At 32.9% G+C, this 20,749-nt stretch overlaps 4 protein-coding genes across 11 annotated transcripts in view; 1 reads left to right on the top strand and 3 right to left on the bottom strand.

The window, feature by feature from the left end:
- LOC108755110 (histone deacetylase 4) overlaps positions 1-476 on the top strand; it is a 42,224-nt gene extending 41,748 nt beyond the window's left edge. For all 6 annotated transcript variants that reach the window (XM_018497925.1, XM_018497927.1, XM_018497929.1 and 3 more), the window contains one exon: positions 31-476. In XM_018497925.1, the coding sequence (XP_018353427.1) occupies positions 31-94 (64 nt within the window). In that variant the 3' untranslated portion in view covers positions 95-476. The remainder of the gene's footprint in view (positions 1-30) is intronic.
- Positions 477-6,959: 6,483 nt separating this feature from the next.
- On the bottom strand, positions 6,960-8,849 carry LOC108754959. 2 transcript variants are annotated; one of them, XM_018497639.1, is made up of 5 exons: positions 8,346-8,849; positions 7,798-8,036; positions 7,435-7,618; positions 7,228-7,323; positions 6,960-7,155 (listed from the first exon to the last, which is right to left on the bottom strand). In XM_018497639.1, exons 1-5 carry the CDS (start codon positions 8,392-8,394, stop codon positions 7,025-7,027), a joined length of 699 nt encoding a protein of 232 aa, XP_018353141.1. In that variant the 5' UTR covers positions 8,395-8,849; the 3' UTR covers positions 6,960-7,024. The 2 variants fall into 2 exon arrangements, with proteins under 2 accessions (XP_018353141.1, XP_018353142.1); XM_018497640.1 differs by having other exon boundaries at positions 7,038-7,155; positions 7,220-7,323; positions 8,346-8,848.
- Positions 8,850-9,564: 715 nt separating this feature from the next.
- On the bottom strand, positions 9,565-12,264 carry LOC108754960 (stress-associated endoplasmic reticulum protein 2). 2 transcript variants are annotated; one of them, XR_001939739.1, is made up of 4 exons: positions 11,948-12,264; positions 11,160-11,232; positions 10,737-10,825; positions 9,565-10,364 (listed from the first exon to the last, which is right to left on the bottom strand). XR_001939739.1 is itself a non-coding variant. In XM_018497641.1 (3 exons), the coding sequence occupies exons 1-3, from the start codon at positions 12,029-12,031 to the stop codon at positions 10,327-10,329; spliced, it is 195 nt and encodes a 64-aa protein (XP_018353143.1). In that variant the 5' UTR covers positions 12,032-12,260; the 3' UTR covers positions 9,569-10,326. The 2 variants fall into 2 exon arrangements, 1 of the variants encoding a protein (XP_018353143.1); XM_018497641.1 differs by lacking the exon at positions 10,737-10,825 and having other exon boundaries at positions 9,569-10,364; positions 11,948-12,260.
- A 3,661-nt stretch (positions 12,265-15,925) lies between these two features.
- Positions 15,926-20,257, bottom strand: LOC108755119 (transmembrane 9 superfamily member 3). The gene is made up of 10 exons (XM_018497942.1): positions 19,888-20,257; positions 19,180-19,375; positions 18,674-18,796; positions 18,360-18,613; positions 18,018-18,257; positions 17,271-17,555; positions 16,981-17,189; positions 16,618-16,764; positions 16,473-16,556; positions 15,926-16,386 (listed from the first exon to the last, which is right to left on the bottom strand). Exons 1-10 carry the CDS (start codon positions 19,969-19,971, stop codon positions 16,242-16,244), a joined length of 1,767 nt encoding a protein of 588 aa, XP_018353444.1. The 5' UTR covers positions 19,972-20,257; the 3' UTR covers positions 15,926-16,241.
- Between the last annotated feature and the right edge of the window lie 492 nt (positions 20,258-20,749).

The raw sequence follows: 20,749 nt of genomic DNA, 5'->3' as shown, positions 1-20,749 counted from the left end.
ATATGTATGTATATTTATTTAAATATATAGGACCACACCAGAACATTCCCGAGAGGTCTCCGAAGAGCCAATGGATCAGGAAGAGGCCAAGTGAGATGCATGAAGGTCATTCTGCTAGATGTAGAAGGCATTAGTTAATTGCACGAAATTGTGTAAATGCTCTTTCAAATTTCTAAAAGTGCATTTCTCAGTGCAGATTGAGGGAGTCGCCATCACGCATGACTGTTGCGACAGACGCACGCTCAGCTGCGAATGTTCTACTTACGAAAACACGATCAACACGTGTCAATTCGTACACAATCCCATGTTTAAGATTTTCAATATTTTTTTTTCCAAATGACAAATGATAAAATAAACGACGGCCAAGTAATAAGGAAGAAATGATCTGTAATATTTCATAGATGGTTGATGATAGTTTGCTATGATATGTCATGAGCTATGATATATCATCAACCTTTTTTTTTTTGTGCTGAATGCGAAAGCAAAGTTTGTGAGTTTTGCAAATATTTCTATTGTACTTCGCGCGTTTGATGAGCGTGATTGTTGTATAGTTACCTATGGATGACAAATTATATTTGTCCATTCTATAGATTTCCTTTTTTATTGTGGTTGATAAGATTTGAAATCTTTTTAACGAATCACTGTTAAAATTGTTGAGATGAACTCAAGCGCGCTTAACAGCTTTCGCCCACCAATTGGCTGTCGCTTAACAAATTTTCAATTCCAGTATCTTATCGACGAACAACGAATGGTCTCGAGACTTGATGTAAAAACTGGAATGGAGACATTTTATAATATTATTAAAACTCTTGTCTCTGGATGGTTTTATTTGATTATTGTGGAAAAATGAGGACAGAGCAAACACATTGTCGTTCGATAATTCGATGGGAGAAAATAAATTGTGAACACACGTTCTTCGAAAATTCGACGGACATTTGCGAATAGTTATTGATATTATCAATATAAATGGTAAGCTAATCGAACTTTGTCACAATTGTATAAAACAAGTCTGATGCATCGTGTTGCCTTGGATAATTCGTAAGAAGAATTAATTATTCGTGATTATCCGTGTGTATATTTTTGAATGCTAATTGTGACCTCGGACATCTATTTATGAGGAAAGAGATCCACATGTCTATTTCTAATTTTGATGAGCTTTGAATATGTTGTTTTTTGGACAAAAATGAGAAATATGTTTGGTTTTGTATGTGTCTTGATGTACTTTTAAGGAGTGAAACAAATAAGTTTCTTTTTTTCGAAGCGAATATGGTCGAAGCTATAAGAGATAGACAAAATGTTTGAAGTAAAAAATTAAAGGGTTTTGAAGAATACTTTATAATTATAACAAAATTTTTGAAATTATTTTTTACTTATCTCTACTTAACTTTAAAACTCTTTAACTTTATTTAAACATTTTTCCTGTCGTTTATATTTTCGACAATATTTACTTGGAAAGAAGAAAACCGATTTTTTTCTAAGGGATGTTTTATCCCTTAAAAGTGCGTTAGGGTTCATATAAAACAAAACGTACCCTTATTTTTGTCTAGAAAATATTAACAGATTTAAAGCTCATCAAAATCGGAGAGAGACTTAGATCTCTTTCCTTTTTAAAACATTTTCAACGAGCCGTATATTATCGAAATATTCAGGGAGACAAGTACAGGGAATTTGAGAAAGAGCTGTGTTAATACAACAAATGTATATCTCAAACTCTTAGATATTCTTTTTATATTGCGCCTACTGTTATGAAAGACGTACTATGGATAATACATCAACGATAGGATGTATTGATGTATGAGTTTTCGATATGAACGATTGATTCATGGCTACGAGAATATCGGCATAAGTGTCTTTGTTTGTATACGAAATTACTTTTCTAAGATTAGGAATGTATTTCCTATAAATCAGGGATGCCCAACGTCCGGCCCGCGACTTTAAAATATATAAAATTTAGAAACTGTCTAACTGACCATCATCTCGAAGATTGTTTGGTTGTTACTATTACATTGATCTGTTTTTACTGCACTCTCTGAACTGATGCACACGGTACAACATGTTGAAGTGAAACAAATATATCAGTTTAGAGAATGTAGAAATAAAAGTAGACCTTAGCTATAACCCTGAGGTGACCTTTTTCAAGGTGACCAAAGACAACAAATCGCAGTTCTTCAAAATACATTTATTTGTATTTGGAGTAATATACAAGCTGACAAATAAAGACCGTAACAACGCCGCTTAAGGATAGATTTCTATAAAGGTCATTTTAAGATGAAAATTTTAATATTTGTACGTAAAATACGTATATACATATATAAAAATTAATTTTTTACGTTTCCGCCTTAGGGAAAAAATTACATGATTGATCCCCAGATGTAATACAATGGAAAATCCAACTGTACCTAAGCGTACGAACTTTAGCTGACATGACTCGCTAACTTTAAGTGCTTATAATTTAAAAACTATTATACTCTCGAGATTTTGGTCAGAATTTTCATCTTAAAATTATCTCAGGAATCTACTTTTAAACGTTATTACGGTTTTTACCAAACACTTTGTATAAACATTGTGATTGAACTGTTGCAATGATTATTTGAAAATTACTAGTTCAAAGAACTCGATAGTTTTCAAAGGTAAAGTGACTAGTGAGATATAGTTAAAATTTTGAAATTTGATCCTTTGGAGAAACTAATTGGACATCTCTACTGTAAATTATTAAATCAGAAGATTAAGATTCTAAAAGGGCGAGTTTAATAGCAAGATAGTAGTTTAAAGTTTAAATCGCTGAACGCTCGCTGTTTCTCATTTCTCTTTCATAATGGATAAAATGAATAAAATCGAGAGATAGAGAGAAAGAGAGAGAGAGAGAGAGAAAGTTCCGATAAATAGAAATATATATATATATTGTACGATTTAAAAAAATTAATTATATTTTATATATGGAAGTTCTCTACGTGGCGATCTGAAGAAGTTTCCCCAAAAATAACAGTTTGATAAAATGTGTTAAAATTGTAAAGAAAGGAGTCGACACTAGTATAACTTCGAGCGATTCTTTTTGAATAAATAGTGCACGAGTGACGAGTTACGACATACACAGATTTTTCCCTGGAGGTATCAGACTATTCAATTAATGTACATAAAAAGAAACATGTAAAAATGTTCTCCGGATTCAAGAGATTTTCGTATTCTGTACGTCAGGCCTCGCTAAAAGAGATCATGCAATAAGAACGATTAGACAACTATATTTATAAAAGACCGTTTATATAGATATATTGGGTCTGTTTTCTTTTCAATTCCTTGTATCGTTCAAGTTTCTCCTTTTTCTATGTTAGAGAGAAAGAAAGAAAACTTGAATGACACAAGAAATGCAGTAGAAAAGAAATAGAGACCTATTTTTCCACCTTCAACACGTGTGACCTACACTCAGTGAAAACACGCGCGTCGTGCTGGTCACTAGCGCTTTCATTGTTTCGTCGTCCGATTTGCTTTTCTTGTTCTTCATTCGGATATACAGAGATGACGATAGCTCCGCAGTGCGTGAACACTTATCTCGAATCGAGGCAACTTAGGCGACAAAATTATTAATAATATTAAAGAAAAAAGAATAAAAGGAAAAAAAGAAAAAATCGATGTCTGTAGATCCTAAGGCGATATTATATCGTGTGCGCGAATAAAATGCGACGTATATATGCGATACCACGTGCACATGATAAAAAACACTAAAGTCGTGACAGAACATATCTGCCATACCAAAAGACCACCATGCTAAGATATACCATGATGTAGATTGTTCCGCGATCAATTCAACTGTTATTAAATAATGAGTGTTAATCCTTCAGACCTAATTTTATTAAGACGATGTAAAAAAGTTACTTTATTATATTTATGTATATTTTCATAATTAATTCATACTAAACAATAAATTTTTTTGAAATTTTGATTATTTTTCCGACATAATAGCATTATTATATACATCAGATTTCAGATGATGTCGATAGAATTAAATAATTTCAACGGATAATGTCTCTTTAAATTTAATATACATTACAATGAATGTAAAATGTGAAGGGGTTAATTCTTTCATAATTGAGAAAATGAATTTACTGCAAATCGGAATTGAACAGGTTTATTTGTAATCGTATTTTGTCAAAATCCGATTATATTTATATGTATGTACAAACTTGATTCGAGCTTGCATTACGACTTGAATAATTTGATTTGATCAAACTTTGATTCACACACGATTATTTGTAAAACATAAAATTGACAAAATCAATTAATATTTGTTAAGTGCATATTGATTAAGAAATATTTGAAGTAAATGAGAAACGCACATGGTAATTGACGTTGCAGTTGGGCATTTTTCTTCGAAATTTCTAATGGTACATAACTCGAAGTTCTTGCAAATATTTGCTAGAATTTTTCGTCTATCTGTTACGTGCAAATCACTGCCAACGACAATTATATGGCGTGGCCGTATGTTCCCATGAGCACGTGCAATCGCATCGATATACCGTTAATATTATATATATTAATGTTTTTAAACGCGAAAGCGCGCGATGCGCAGAATGGACCGAGAATATCGTTTTAACGAGATTTTAACAACATGGTTTTTTGCTGCGAACAAAGGCTGGTGTGATTTTTGTGATATTTTGTAAAAAGAAGAAAATAAGCTATATATATGGTTATTAAGTGTATACGTCGCGCGAGAATATGTGTGTAAGAGAGATGGAAAGAAGGTAAATATAATTTACAAATATAAGCATTTATTTTTGTGTCATGCATTTTATGAAGAAAAGAAAAGAATTTAAAAAAGTAACAAAAATGAATATAAAAGGAGAATCTATTGATAAACGAATTACACGAGGATGCATATATTATATATTGTTAATCATGTAAGAAATAAAGAATTACATCATAGTGACACTCACACGTACGCGCGCGCGCGCGTACACACACACACACACATTCACATATATATGTATGTATATATATATATATTAAAAATATACCGATATATGTATGTACATTGTATATTTGCGTGTACCGCAAGAATCTCAAGTGTCTGTTAAATGTTTGTCCGATAAAATGGAAGAATTCACTGAAGAAACGTGTAAAATTGACTTGATGTATATTAAGTATAAAGATACAAGTTCAGCCTATGTGTGTATACAGTAAGTTAATTAATTGAGAGTATAAAAGGAAGGAGAGAAAAGAGAACATTATGACAATTCGTAGGCACATAAATCTGTCATTAAGTTGAAACAACAATTCACGCTATTGTAACATTATCGAAAGATAACTTTAGACATGCGTGTATATCTAATTGTTTATAATTTAAGAATAAGTCTATCATCGGCGATACTGTTACCCCGTGATTGTTGTGTCGTTCGAAGTGAAGGATATACGTAGCTCATTCTCAGTTAAGACGGTAAACTCTTTTCAAAGTTTACAGAAGGATATTGCGTATTCTCATCACGGGCCTACGGACATCACATCCTCGCGTTCATTCGCGATATTCCTATCACCCTTCAAATATGCTTCATTTTATCGTCATAGATTATTATTACATGATCATACCCAAGCAACCAAAACTTTCGAAAAAATATATATATTTGTATCCTGCTAAAAACATCTAAAAAGATTTTGAATTTTGTATCGTATAAGGTTTACATAAAGATTACAAATGTACTTGTTGATCAAACGCATTCAATGCCAAATATAGAATATTAATATAAGACGTAATGTTTTAAACATTGTTTGAATTAATAATCTTTTATTCATAATCTCATATTTAATACCAAATGCTACCTAAAAATTTGTTTGAGATAAACAATAAGATCTTCAAGGTTTTCTGTAAGGCAAAATACAAATTGTTACGTTTTATCATCATGCATAGCATAAACATAAATTTTAAAGTTTTGTGTCGCTTGGATAGAATCTGAATGATTAAACGTTTTGCGCAAATTTCGTTTGAAACGAAAGAAAAGCAAAAACTTACGACATTCCGGTATTACCACCCATGGCAAGTTATGATACAAATTAGATGTAAATGACTATTAAGTTTTTATCCAAACACCGAGTATAAATGTGAATTTTAATATAGAACTCTATTATTACGTTAGTGCATACGCACGCACACACGCTCGCGCGCGCGCGCACATACACTTGACACATACACATACACATACACATACTTGCACGAATATACTGTCTATATTGTATAAGTTTAATGTAATAGTCATAAATTTTTTATGTATATAAATGTACCACATAAACTAATTTTAAATAAAAAATATAGTCATTTTGTGTTAAAACTCACTCTTTGATGTATGATATCCCGAATGATTGTTTCAATCTGTGAATTTCATACTGTGGGCGAGTAATACTACGTTCGGATTAAAATTAAATATAGGACATAATGCATGTAAGTTGTTTTAAATTCTTTTGCATTGTTATTATGAAAATGATTAGGTTTATGTATAGAATGAAGCTTTAAATTTGTAATGTAATGTTTTAGACTTAGAGGAATAGTCCTTTTTCAGTAAAGAAAAATTTCAATAGTTGCAAAACAAACTTTTTGTTAAACAAGGCCATTGTCTAATATGTGAAGCTAAAACAAAAAAATAGCATTTAAAAGTGAAATTTATAAAATGATTTATTCAAATATAAATTTACAGTTTAATTGTTTTAAGATATATACCATACTAATAAGAATAAAAGAACGCTTAAAATAATTAAAATGACTGAGAGATGAGTAATATAAAGGCACATAAATTGTATGTTAACTTTGTTATACAAACTACATTTTATGTCAAATTTTTTTTTATCTATTAGAATAACTTAACGAGTTTTTAATTATTATAGTGTTCTAATAACATTTGTCACAGGGTGCGTTCGAGGAGACATAAAAATATATACTAATCATAGAAAATAAATTATTATAATAGGTCGTTCTTATCTACTTTTATAAAAGAAATTATAAAATTATAATATATATTAATATAATTCTTATTATTAATTATCATTACGGATTTTCGTCATCAGATATATCAGATACTTCGAGTAAGTTAAGAGATAAATATTTCTCGTGTTCTTCATCGAGAGTTTTATCAGGAGTAAGTTTCATGATATCTGGCAAGAGCAAAGTTTCTGGATCTAGAAAAAACAAATAGTTGATAAGAATAACTTTCTTATAAATATATTACATAATAAAACTAACCTTCATACCTGATAGTATGTTGTCTTCGCAAGGTTTTATGTTCTCTTTCTCCTTGGAGAATAGATCTTTAAATTCTTTTTCAACAGCCTCAATGTATCCATAATCTATATAAAAAATTAATTTATTAAAGAATTTCATTATAAAAAATTAATAGCATATTAATTTTAAGTTATAAATTGTCTTTCTACATCAAATAACAATAACTATTCACATACCAAAATCATGTTGGTTGTCATACCAATGTGCTAATTTCTCTGGTTTTGGAAGCCTTTTGATATTCTTCTTAGGCTGTAATGGCTTCTTAAAGACACTGTCGTTTAATTGATTTTTTGTATATTTGTTAATTGTATCCTTCTTCAGAGCACACTCTTTAATCTTTGATAACTGTACAATCTCTTTCTATAAAAAAAGATACTTAAAATAATTTTTAATAAATAAAAACTAAATATCTTTAATTTCCTAAAGATTTTTTAAGATTTAAAAGAAAATTCTATCAAATTAATATATATAATACATATTATATATTCAATATATATTAATATACTGAAAATACATTAGCAAATATGAGTTTTAAATACCTTTGCTGATATTTCCTTTCCAGGTGATATTGGACGTCCATGACTATCTATTTGTGTTGCTTTCAACTTTGAACAATCCTGTTCTTTATCATGAATACTTTTCTTGGCTGACTGTATTTTAGATATATTCATATCAGAATTAGATCTTATTGATAGTCCTTTCGGTTTTGTGCCTCCCATTGTCTTAAGAGATCTAATCTCGTGAGATGTTCTAGATCGTGCAATAGGCTTTATTTGACCTGTAGACAAATTAACACATTACACATATTTTACAGCAGTCCTTTTTTAACTTAGTAATAGTTCTCTATCCATATTTTTTATGTATTAGTAAAACATATTTCTTATTCAAACCAAGATAATTTCTTGATTTAGAATGCACAATCCTCTATAATCCTCTTCACATACTAATCATCTTTTATAAGTCGAAAATTTTTTGTCTAATTTATTTAAAATTTATATATAAAAAACAGAAATGTATACCAGACTTATAATACACACATATTTTGCGATGTAAAAAAAATATAATCGTGGAAACACATTTCTCTCACCTTCATTAGACTCAGCAAGTCCGCTCAATAAATTAAATATGTTGGACATTTTGATTGTGTCAATATCGTCAATACTATGAATATCTACAACAGTCTCTCGTGATTTTGACTTGCAGTTATTTCGTAGATCGATGTAATATTTCTGCGAAATTTTCTTCTTAAGATACCTATTTGGATTTTCGAGTCACTATACGGACGATTATAGTACCTGCGACGAAGGAGCCAACGATAACCTTTTCGGGGAGCAGACTTCGGTTGTTCACAATTACAGGCTGGGTTGTTCTACCTTTCGGTAAACTTCAGCTCACTAATTTACTCTCTTATTCTCTTTATGTTTCTATTCTTTCATTCTTTTATTTATCCAATTAGGTAAATTATCACTTATTTATTTTTGAAGATTAGAACAACCAGCCCATAACGACCAATAACGTTACGTCGCTGACGTACCAATTCAAAATAATACCAGCCGTTATAATGATATATCTATCTTCAAAGCCGGTGGCACACGATGTTTGTTTTCTTACTGGATTGCTAGCTAGAACGTACATACGTATGTTCTAAGTAGCTCTAGATTAGATTCTTACCACTGTATTGTCTGCAAGGCTGACAACTGTTAGCACCGCAGCCAATACGGTGACAAGATTCTAATCCAACAGGAAAACAAGCATCGTGTGTTACCGACTTTAGTTCCAAAAGAGTGTATGCATACATACATACACTAGTTCAATAACAGAAAACAGACCTCAAGAAAATCTGTAGTTTACGTGCATTATAGAGTTTCAGTACTAGCACGTCATATCGAATATTAAGTTTTGATTTTTATATTATAAATTTTTTTTTAATTTTCAGTATTTTTTTCAGTATTTTTTTCGTCTGGTATGTACCTGCTATAGCCAAACTCATACCAATTAAAAATTTCTTTGGTTTTTTTGCTTCAGATGAGTAAAATAGCTGGAATCGTGAGAGTCATGGCCTTACTTTTTTTCATTACCTTACTTAGTATTTACAGAATATTATTTAGTTATTTTTTAATAAAAACATTCTTCAAATATGTATAAATATTATATGTAAACACCCCTATCCCAAAAAAACTTTATGCTACATTTTTAAAAAATTCGCAAAAATAAAAATTCGGCTTCTATACTAGAATACCCTCTTAATCAAGTGAAAGGACAGCTTTATAAAAATGATTTTGAAACATGGTTCATGTAAAACAATATATAACTTTATTAATAATATACCTTATTAAAAGAGACAATGTGTGCACCGTCAGTAGCAAATATTTCATATTCACAAATCATTTTTTGAGATGTATAATATATATTTGTATATGTCTATAACGACCTCATAACACAAAAGCATCGTTCGAAGGCCATTACAACAGAAAGCTACCAACTGCTTACAGTGGAATGCTTTAAAACAGATCTGTCCAATCATTGGAGTTGAGCTTTACATGCTATTGGGCAGACCTGCTTGAGAAGAAATCTGCATGATAAAATCATTCGTGTGTATATATACAATTATTTACTACATACACATAGACGAAGGAATACATTTGGATAAAAATCACATAGACATCTTCGTTAACACACATTAACGGAAACGTTATGTTGGAAGCATAATAAAAAATTCAATATAAATAATTTTCTCTTTCTCACAAGTTTGATAGATATATTGTTTTTTGGGACAGTATTTATTTTGTATAATACATTCGAGCATTTTCTCTTCGTCTATATGTAGCGCAATTAAGTTAAACGTTTGTATAAATGCTAAATGTTATAAATAAATCTTTGAGCTTCTTCTGCAAAAGGAAAATGATTTTTCAGCTACTGTCTAAATTTTGCCATGTTCCGTCTCTCGCAATCTGTAATCTTCTTTATAATTTACATTAAAACGGTTTGTCAGTCTCCTTCGAATATCAACGAATTGTAAATGGTTTGTCGTAATAATATCAACAGTAGCATCTTCTCTTTCTTCATCTTCAAGCCATTCTGATACTCTGGATGATTTGAAACACGGCTGTAACAAATGTTTTTTAATCAAAATATGTTTCGCATGGAACTATAAAGACATAAATCTTAAAGTATAAATGAAAAAATTTGAAAAAGAACAAGTTTATAAATTTATATATACATTTTGAACAAGTTGCATGTAAAGTTATTGACAACTTTCCATCCTTAGCACTTGTAGCTTCTTCATGTATCTAACGTTGTCACATTTCCTTAGCTATGCATGTGTATAATAAAAATATTTCATTACTGATCAGTATTTATAGTCAGTTCTTATTTCAAGTCATCAGTAACATTAAAATGCTAATATGATTCCGCAATATCATTTTAAGAGACTGTACTTAATAAATCTTAAGTATAAGAATTGATTATGAGTACCAACCATAGTCTTCTATGTCTTCTTATTTCAAGATCGTCTTAAGTAATGTCTTAGATGCTAATAAGGCCAGGTTTATGACATCTCAAGACAACCTTAAATATAAGAATTAACTACAAATACCAGCCTTAGTATACTTTTAGTTTTATTACCAGCCTTAGTATCCATATTTTTTGTTATAATAAAACTGAAGAAAAAAAAATACTAAGAATAGAATTTTTGTTCCCTGATGTCAACAGGTTTGTTTTTTTTTATATTCAAAAACTAATGTATAGTTTGTATATTTAAAATCAAATAGGTATGTCTGATATTTGGCAAATGCGAGGAGGAAAGTTCTAATGCAGCAGTAAAACACAAACCTAAGGACAAGAGAGGAAATAGAAAAGTTTTATTTCAAATTATTGTACCTAGATTATCACAAGTACTTACCAGATCCACAAACAACAAAGAGAAACAGAGCTAAGAGCCAAGGTCCAACTGGAGATCCCTCCTCTTGCAATTTCTAATGCAACAAAAGTTTCTGCTTAGTTATACAGATATCGATGTCAGATTACAAATGAAACACATACATGAAATTTAAGTATCAAGTACGTCAATCATATATGTGGAGTAAACAAATGGAACATATGACTTGGATGATAAATGTAAGATATTTTTCAGCATTTAGTAAACATTGCAACAAAGATGTTATCAATGTTAATGTTTCATACATCTTAACATAAGAGTTTCACCAAGAATTTTACATTCTTAGTTTCACATATGGCAGATACTGTCTGTTGACAGATGCAAGTTTCTTTCGTCATGAGGTAAACCGTTCGTTGTGAAACGTTAGATAACCAGTGGAACAAACAATTTTGCTGATTTGCAAACGAGAAAACGAATGTCCAACTTAATTTGACAGCGATCTGTCAGAAATAAACATCTATAACCTCAGATTGACAATTACATAGAATTACATAGAATATCCTCGCAAACAGGCGAATTGAATCGTCGCGATTTATCTCATACGCGGTACATCAATTTTCAATCCTCATCCATATGTCATTTTCTCAAACGTCGTGCAAATGCGCTTCCTAGGTACAAATTTTCTCTCGGAAAATCCGGACTTCGAGGAAGCAATCCGCGCAACTTCACCGGCCGAATCTCGAGAACCGCCGGACCGCGTTTCAGAAGCCCGGAGGAATCACAGCCGGGCGATTCGGCGAAGGGAAACTCACCGACGACTTGGGGACGTTTCCACGTAGGGTGATGTTTTTCGTCGCCTTCTCGTTCGCGATACGCATCCGCTGCTTCGGCGCCATCGTTCTCGCACGTCCCCTCGACAAGAGTGCGATAGAAGCGGGCAGAAGAAATACGAGACGAGTTGAGAGCTCACGACACACAACACTTGTATGCGTACTTATCTACGGAAGCGTATCTCGACGTGTCCAGCGGCGCTGAATGACGTTCCGCAATCGCTGCGACGTTCGCCGACGTGTACGCCGTCGCCATATGACACGTGAAGTCATGAAGTTGCGCGACAGCTCGCTGTGTGCCTGTTGGCGCTCTCTTGTGCCACACTGTCACTACCGTAGTCAATTGAGAGAGGAGTCCCTCGCACTTCAAATACTGTGTTTTGTCGCGTGTGTTTGTTTATTAAGGATGTCAACCATGAGAGAGAGAAACTTTTTTCTTAGGACGAAAAGTGAAAAATTTCTCCATTAACTTCAATAATCAAAAATTTTTATCTTTCACTTTTCATCCTAAGGCTAAAGTTTCATGATTGATATCCTTAATACTCCAACTGTTCTGTGACGTTACCAACCGCAATATTTTATTCATTCGCGTGATTCGTACAAATAATGTAAAAAAACAGCAAATATGAAAGGAGAAAAAAAGAAGAAGTATTAAAAGGTAAAAAAGAAGAAGCAAATACTTTTGTTGTATATGTAGAAATTTTATATTTTTTCCAGAATCACTACATCTAACAACAAATCGTTTTATTTTCGATTCCCACCAACATTAGTTTCTTGGTAAAATCATTGAAACGTAATACTCTCATCGTTACATCCCTTACTCGAATACCTATCATTAATTATGTTTGAGAAATTAACTTCTCGTTTCTCTCTCAATGGTGATCAATTTGTGTGATGCGGGCGATTGTCCACCCGCGGAAGAGAGTCGTGAACATGGACTCATTCGCGAATCCTAAAAAGGTGCTAATTCAACATTAAAAAAAAAAAAGAGAATGCGGATGAGATCATGATCTATGCAGTTGTCGTGCCGCAGATTTCATCGACACTTTGTACGTCACGATTCTTATTTCTTACTCCGCATTATTTAGCTTAAAAGCTTTCCGTTGATAACGAAACGTGAAATCGATAAATTGACCATCAGAAAACAACCTATGTTGCAGTCGTATTCATATTAGATTCTTATATTTGAGACCGTCTTAAATACAGTCTTAAGATGTCAAATCAATTACAGCTGTGTAGAGCGATATTCATAGTTAGTTCTCATTTTAAAACTGTTTTAAGTAATGTCTTCATATGCTAATATTGCTCTCTGATTGGTTCATGACATCTTAAAACTGTACTTAAGATAGTTTTAAATATAAGATCTAATTATGAATATCGCCCATAGAGCTGCATTAATATTTTGAGACATTAATTTTGAAATAAGAACACTATGGCCGATATTTATAGTGGATTCTTATATTTAAGTACACAACCAATAAGAAATAGAGTCCATAACGGTCGAAACTATATTTTAGATACTTATAAGTAATTTGGTATGAATTTATATACTACGTATAAAATTTTGCCAAACTACTCACCGAATTGATTTTTCAGTCTTGAAACGCTGTATCGACAAAACTACTGTAATATCACAAATTAAATTGTTTAGCAATTTAATAATTTGATGCTTATAGACATCTTAGAAAGATCATAATAATGCTGATAAACATATTAAAATCTATAAACAATTTATTGGGAAAAATATATGATTATGATATCTCAAGACTGTACTCAAGACCTTTTTAAATATAAGAACTAATTATAATAGGCTTTCTACAGTAAACAATTATCTAAGCTTTAAGTAATTTCTTAAGCCGTAAGAAATTGACCAATCACAGTTGAATGTAAGAAGAATAATTGACTATGATTGATCAATTTCTTATGGCTTAAGACTTAAAGCTTAGGTAACTTATTGTAGAAAGCCCGTAAATATCGGCCTATGAATACTGGCCATAGTTACAGATATACAGTTTACATCAATGGAAAAGTCTTGCAAAACTATGAGTTCAATAAATTATAATGCAATTAAATGTTTTTATGTCTAATTTACCGCAGTTTATTACAACTTTCAGTAATGCAATATTCTACTTCGTGTTTTCAAGAGTCAAAAATAGAGATCGTACACAGTATAACAGAGATGAGTTAGGAGTCACAGTCGTGATATTACTGATTGACTGGAATGAAAATACTATTCTATCTTTACTTTACGTCTAATGATAAATTCATAAAAAGGACACAATAGTCAATGGTATTGTGTCATTCTATCTTTATCGTTCAACAGAATTCACTCTAGCCACAATCAGCGAATATCATAATCACGTGACTCTAGGCACATCACTAGTCTAGTTTCCACCGAAGCATTAATTCACATCCAATGTGGCGAACCAAAATTTATGATAAATCGATGGAAATGCGTTTGATTGCATTCATTTAATTCCCGCTTCGCAAAGTCGCTACTTCCAATAGAAACAGCGTACTGCATCAAAATAAATTCGAATTGAGGACTTTGGTGGAAACTAAATTGCTGTTATACTATAGAAGGTATGGTCCACTGGCGTTACAAATGATTCGAAGTACCTGACCAATCGGAAGAAATAATTTCAATAATTGGCCAATGCTTCAAAACATTTGCAGTATCAAATGGACCATAACCAGGGTTTCTAATCAGAAAAAATTATTTTACATCATAATTTTTTTATGTTTCATTACCCGAGCTGAAATCTCTAAGGGTGCGTTCTACTTAACATTCGAAACGCTTCCCTGTATCAATTCATTCTTGTTTAATATTTAATAACGAGGATAAAATGATGTTCGTAAGCGTTGTGAACGTTAAATGGAACAAATAGAAAGCAAATCAAGACTTCTTGATTTTTGTACGATGGTTCAATTAATTTTCCGAGCCGTTCGCAAGCGAGATAGTGAGACATATGTATATATACATATGCGATAAAGAACGATCGTAACCGCAATTATATATACAGGGTGTCCCAAACTTAAATGGCCAAACCTTTATCGATCCTCTATACGCTTTCGAAATTTGGCCATTTTTATTCGGGACACTCTATATCTATATACACATGCATGTATATGCACAGGATTTGAAATAATGATCTAAAGTATCTTTTGAACATTGCGTTTTAGGGAAAACCATTTTAGATAAAAATTTTGTGACTTCGGATAGAATATAAAATATCATTGATTTGATCTTGGTGGATGTTGTCAAGATTAGAGCAAGATCTTTGAATTTTTAGAATAGAATCTTCCATTTTTTAGTTTATATTCCCATAGCTTATCTTAAGAGCTTTCAAAACACTATAATAAAACATTTTTTCATTGAATTTTCATTTTACATGAAAACAAGAGGAAGAACTTCCAATGATCTTGAGCTTTACAAATGTTATCATTGTTATAACGTAAGCTACGAGAATATGGAATGAAAAATAAAAAGTTCTATTTTAAAAATTCGAAGGGACCTTGCCTTAGCCTTGGCTTTGCCATTCAATATCAAACCAATGGTACCATCTTATGTTCTCTTCAAAGTCATAAAACTTTTGTCTGACAGTTTTTCCTAAAATGCATTGATCAAGATATATTTAAGGTCATCATTTAAAATGGAACACTGTATATATGCATATATATATATATATATTACATTATTAAATAAATATATATATATTATTACAATTCTCTTTAGCGGCATGGATCATAAAAAATATATGAAAACAACATTCAATTGTACGATTGCGGAAGTTTTGTTCTTATAATAGCTCGGACTCATACAAGATTAGCTCGACTCTAACATTTACAATTATTTTATTATCGACAGGTGACTGCATTTGCAACACGCGCACGCATACCAGTACAGTAGGATCCGTTTACAGCGTATCTTTACTTATAGCGAATAGTAAAATAAGTGAAAAGAAAAAGAAACGAACGCATACGAGATGAAGACGTCGTTTGAATGTTTAACACGCGACGACGTAAGTTTAGTTGGAAGAATAATCGTATATCCACAAAAGGACACACGTCGTGTGCCACTTTTGAAGCAGATGTTAATTGAGTTGATGATAAGTAAAGCTGAAAAACAAGTATTGCACTCTCGTGATGTGACGTGACACAGCTGCTTTAGACAAATAAAGTACATACTTCATCTCAAGAGCAATGAGCGTCGCACGCGCACAATTTTAGGAATTACATTGTACGATCCATGATACAAATATTTCAATCAGTGATTTTAGTCTATTTTGACTGTGGAGTATATCTTTCGCACGAACGCATTGGTGCCCATATATCCGACTGTGCCGCACATAATACCCAGGGCCAAGCTGAACAATGCCATATAGCCAAAATAAAACGCCGTTTGAAAGAGACCGTACATTCTGTGAAAACATGAAAGGATGTAGATGGGACTTCAAATATTTGCGATCGAATTGCAAATATTGCCGTAAGATGTATATCTACTCACTTAGTTTTGAAGAAGAAGTAGTAAAAGGAATAAATGTAAACATAACCGGCCGTCGAAGCCGCTGCAAGAAAGCTCGTCCACTGCCTGCAGATAACATTAGCGTTATATGAAAGAAAAAGGCAAGGTATATACGATGTAAACTTACCATCGATAGTCTTCGGCATTCAGCAAGAAATATGTACATACGATAGTGACGCATACTGTCACTATCATGAGAATTACGAATACTAGTAACATAAAACCATAGACATAGTAGATCTTATATGCCCAAAATGAGGTAAAGACGAAATACCTGAAAATAATGATAATAATCGATAAATGTGACGAACTATTAAATGAATAACTAATGCCTATTTCCATTAAAGTAGATTAATTTTAATCTCGGCTCAACTTATTTTTCATTTTTTCCTAATTTTAAGAATTACAAAAAAAGATAAAGAATAAGTCAAAATTAAAATTAATCTAAATTGGAAATGGGCGTTAAGATATCAATAAAACTATTTCATACATCTCAATAAAAATCGAACCGAAGGGTAGAATTCCACCGAGCATTATGATTATTAGCGGTTCCATAAACCATTTCTTCTCGGGTATTGGTCGAGGCACTGCATTTACACGGCACGGAGCGTCAGGTGTCCCAGCGAGATTACGGCCTAGAATGGTACCTACCAGTGTCAGCGGTAATATCACAAATATGCAGATACATGTCACCGCAACCTGCGCATATACAATTGACATGAATTGACATGGAATGTAAAAGCAGCGGGAACGATCGAATTTGAATATGCAGTCACCAACCATGGATCCGAAAGGTATTGCTCTGCTGGCGTGGTAATACATGGCGATGAAATTGATAAAGAAAGCAGTACCACAGACCATGAGTGGTAACATAAAAGCGCTGAAGATCATTTGTTTGATCCACACACGTCCACCCATCCGTGCGTACAGTCCACCACCCGCATAACCGTTAATGGGCGATGTGGCAGCATATACAAATATTGCCGTTGACAACATTGAACCACGTTCTGTATAAAGCTCACCCAAGATAGCAAAGATAATTACGCTCAACACCACCACTGTGACCTTTACATACAAAAATGGAAACACAATTTTTTTCTATTCTTTTATTTTAAGAAATTAAAATATAGACCAGTAGAATAGTCAATTTTTATATTTAAGGCTCCCGAGTAGTTCACTTTTACAATATATCTAATAATTAATGTTTTAAAGCGATCTCATTACCTGGAGATACGATAGTGTCCCGGCGCTAAGCTAAGCATAGCGACACTACCATACTTTTATTTTACCCAAATTGTTTTTATTTACAAATGCCACATAATAAAAAATGTGTTATTTCATGCTTCTGCAGTTACGGTTCAAAACGACTACTCAGGAGTCTTAAAACCTCTCAAGTACAGTGTTAAGATGTCATAAGCCAATCACGGAGCTGCATCTTAAGACATTACTTGAAGCGCTCTTAAAATAAGAACAGACTTACCAGCAATAGAGATAATGAAATACCAGCAATAGAGATAATGTTTGTACCTGATAGCCTGCACCTATGAGAGCTGAAAAGAACATAGCATGACTCGCAGGCCTAAACACGTCTCCATGCACCTGTTTCCAACCATACTCATCGCCCAAATCTCTCTCCATGTCGTCCATCTCTTCATCTCTACTATATCTAGCATAATCCTTTCTTAAAGTACGCATCAAAATCATTGAAACAAGCCCGACGAGGAAAATTACCATCATGAAACTGTTGAAAATGCTAAACCAGTGTATCTGAAAAAAAAAAAAAAAAAAGAATTGTAGTTTATACAGTGCATACACTAATACTCTCCACGTTTTGTATTAGTTATGTCTAAAAATGTTATACAAACTTACTCTATGTTGAAAAAAGTTAGGATCCAGATACTTGTCGAATCTATCCTCAAATTTGATATTACTCTTCTTCCAATTAATTTCATAGCTAAAAGGTATACGCGCGCCTTGCACCAGTTTCACTCTGTTGTCACTGGTCAGATTAACATCCACTATTTGTTTACCGTTGTATCCGATATCAAACTTTTTATGTGTCCAAATATAATAGGAATCTGATACTGAAACTCCGTCATTGTTTTCCATCTCTCCTACAACACCTGTAACATAATGGTTCAGTTGTCTGTACTGCCTTGATACACGCAATAAAAAACACTTACCCCATATTGGTAAATCATCAATATACATCTGATACCAATACTGATTCTTTATTGCATATGCAAACGCTTTCTGACTTTCTTCGTTTAAACTTATCTGGCAGTATTCTGTTTTCGAGATATCCTCTGAAATATCACATTAGATCTTCATGCTTTTATACTTTGTACATTTTTAGGATCCATTTTCTATAGCTAATATATACTATGGAAACTCAAAATAAAATAGGTATATGTTCAATATTTGAAAAAAACAAAAATTTTAATCCAAAATTGTAGTTTAATGTAAAAATAAAAAACAGACTTTTGATTGAATAATACTGGTTGAACAATTATAGGTCTGTTTATGTTGCTTATACTTTTTACATATAGAACATTTTTCTTTTTCTCCAACCAATGAATGTACTTATCTCATTTTAAGTAAAATAATTTTAGGGAACTTCAAGCAACATAAATGAAAAAATGTTTGAATCAATGTCAATTGTAAATATATATTAGTCACATGTGCATACCTTTGAATTCAATTTCTAAACCACTGAACTTCAACTCAATGCCCTGTAGAGCCTCTGCCAAGGTCTCGTGATAATGATTGATAACATTCTTGGTACCTGTACAAAAGGGTAGGGAATAATAAGAATACGTCTCTTGACGATTGTGGTACGGTCCTACAGTGCTCATCCATAGCACAACCTCATCGCCATCCTCATACTGAAAACAAATAATAAATTCATCTTTAAGATACTCTCTATTTCTAGCTGACTTATGTCATATTTCTAAAGCATCAATTATAGCATGTGGTTATAGCAAGAGTTGAAGAATAGAATACAATTGAGAAATAGAACTACGTTATAAAATAGAATTCATTGAAATATAGAATATGATAAGAGAAAAGGATTGAATGCAACGTAATACAATAGGAATACAGTTAAATTGGAATTGAGATGGAATTTATTAATAGTATTTAGGTACAATGATAAACAGTTTCATTCTGATACAAATTTAAGTAAAGCAGATATTCGTTTCGATGTGGTAATTCAATATGAATACAGAACGAGAGAGGGAGAAGAAAGAAAGTTAACATAAAAAGACGTGTCTTTGGCGCGATGTTTGGCCTTTAAATGCCAACAGCAGGTCGCAGGCAACCTGACATTTCATGGCTTCCGCGCGTATATCTTGCTGGAACGACGTGTCACAGGTAGGCGTCGTCAGGATATACTCACGATGTGCGTGTGCTCATCGGCGAGGGCCGACAGCACGAAAAGGCCAAGCGCCAGCAAGCAGAGAAACTGCTGTCTTCGATACATGGTTATCAGTTCCTAAACGAGGCGCGCCGACCGGCCGGGCTCCCTTTACGCGTATGCACGAACAAGAGGAGATCCCACGAGTGAGACACGGTGACGGCGGACAATCTCCATATAGATTTTGTAATGTATGCCGTAGCGCAACTTTTAGGAGCAACAACACAGATGAGGAGACACAGGACACAGCGACGGACGGACACGTATGAAGGATACCGAAATGATGTATTCTGGTACTGGTACTCTGTACACTGCAGTCGCAGATACGTGCTATCACGAGGTCTGTTCTTTTTCGAAGAATTCTGAACTAGTTCTGTGAACTAGTGCATAAGTTAAGGGTAAAGTCACTAGATTAATAAAAGGTTTGTCCGCGTCGCATGCTCCAAATTAACCCAGAGAGCACTTGGATCACAGGTAAGGTGGCAGTTGGAGCCTTTGACTAGTGCTTGTACTCAGAGGTTCAAACTCTCGGTGGAAACTAGGCCACTGTTGCGGAATTTTGTGTGCAGCAACCTTAAAGGGCTCCGCACAATCAAAGGAATAGGGAACAGAGAATAAGAATTTTAACCTATCAAAAATCATATATTGTGGAATACACAGTTTCTGATAGGTCGAAATTCTTAGGGGCTTCGCACAATAAAAGAAACCGGACCAGAGAATAGAGAATAAGAATTTCAACCTATCATAATATATGATTTCTGATAGGTTGAAATTCCTAGTCTGTTCCCTGTTCCTTCTATTGTGCGGAGCTCCTAATAGTCACGAAAATTTGCTCCAGGGCCGA

The sequence above is a fragment of the Trachymyrmex septentrionalis genome, unplaced genomic scaffold (genome assembly GCF_001594115.1).
Source record: "Trachymyrmex septentrionalis isolate Tsep2-gDNA-1 unplaced genomic scaffold, Tsep1.0 scaffold83, whole genome shotgun sequence".
Classification (NCBI taxonomy): Eukaryota; Metazoa; Arthropoda; class Insecta; order Hymenoptera; family Formicidae; genus Trachymyrmex; species Trachymyrmex septentrionalis.
This window is presented reverse-complemented; position numbering and strand designations above follow the sequence as displayed.

Coding starts and splice junctions, on each gene's coding strand:
- LOC108754960 (XM_018497641.1), bottom strand. CDS start 12,031: ATGGCGCCGAAGCAGCGGATGCGTATCGCGAACGAGAAGGCGACGAAA. Junction 11,233..11,947: donor GAAACGTCCCCAAGTCGTCG/GTGAGTTTCCCT, acceptor TTGTTGCATTAG/AAATTGCAAGAGGAGGGATC. Junction 10,365..11,159: donor CTTTGTTGTTTGTGGATCTG/GTAAGTACTTGT, acceptor CATTTGTTACAG/CCGTGTTTCAAATCATCCAG.
- LOC108755119 (XM_018497942.1), bottom strand. CDS start 19,971: ATGTATCGAAGACAGCAGTTTCTCTGCTTGCTGGCGCTTGGCCTTTTC. Junction 19,376..19,887: donor CCGATGAGCACACGCACATC/GTGAGTATATCC, acceptor ATTTGTTTTCAG/TATGAGGATGGCGATGAGGT. Junction 18,614..18,673: donor TGATGATTTACCAATATGGG/GTAAGTGTTTTT, acceptor ATTATGTTACAG/GTGTTGTAGGAGAGATGGAA.
- LOC108754959 (XM_018497639.1), bottom strand. CDS start 8,394: ATGTCCAACATATTTAATTTATTGAGCGGACTTGCTGAGTCTAATGAA. Junction 8,037..8,345: donor ACTTGCTGAGTCTAATGAAG/GTGAGAGAAATG, acceptor ATTTGTCTACAG/GTCAAATAAAGCCTATTGCA. Junction 7,324..7,434: donor TGACAACCAACATGATTTTG/GTATGTGAATAG, acceptor TTTTTTATATAG/ATTATGGATACATTGAGGCT.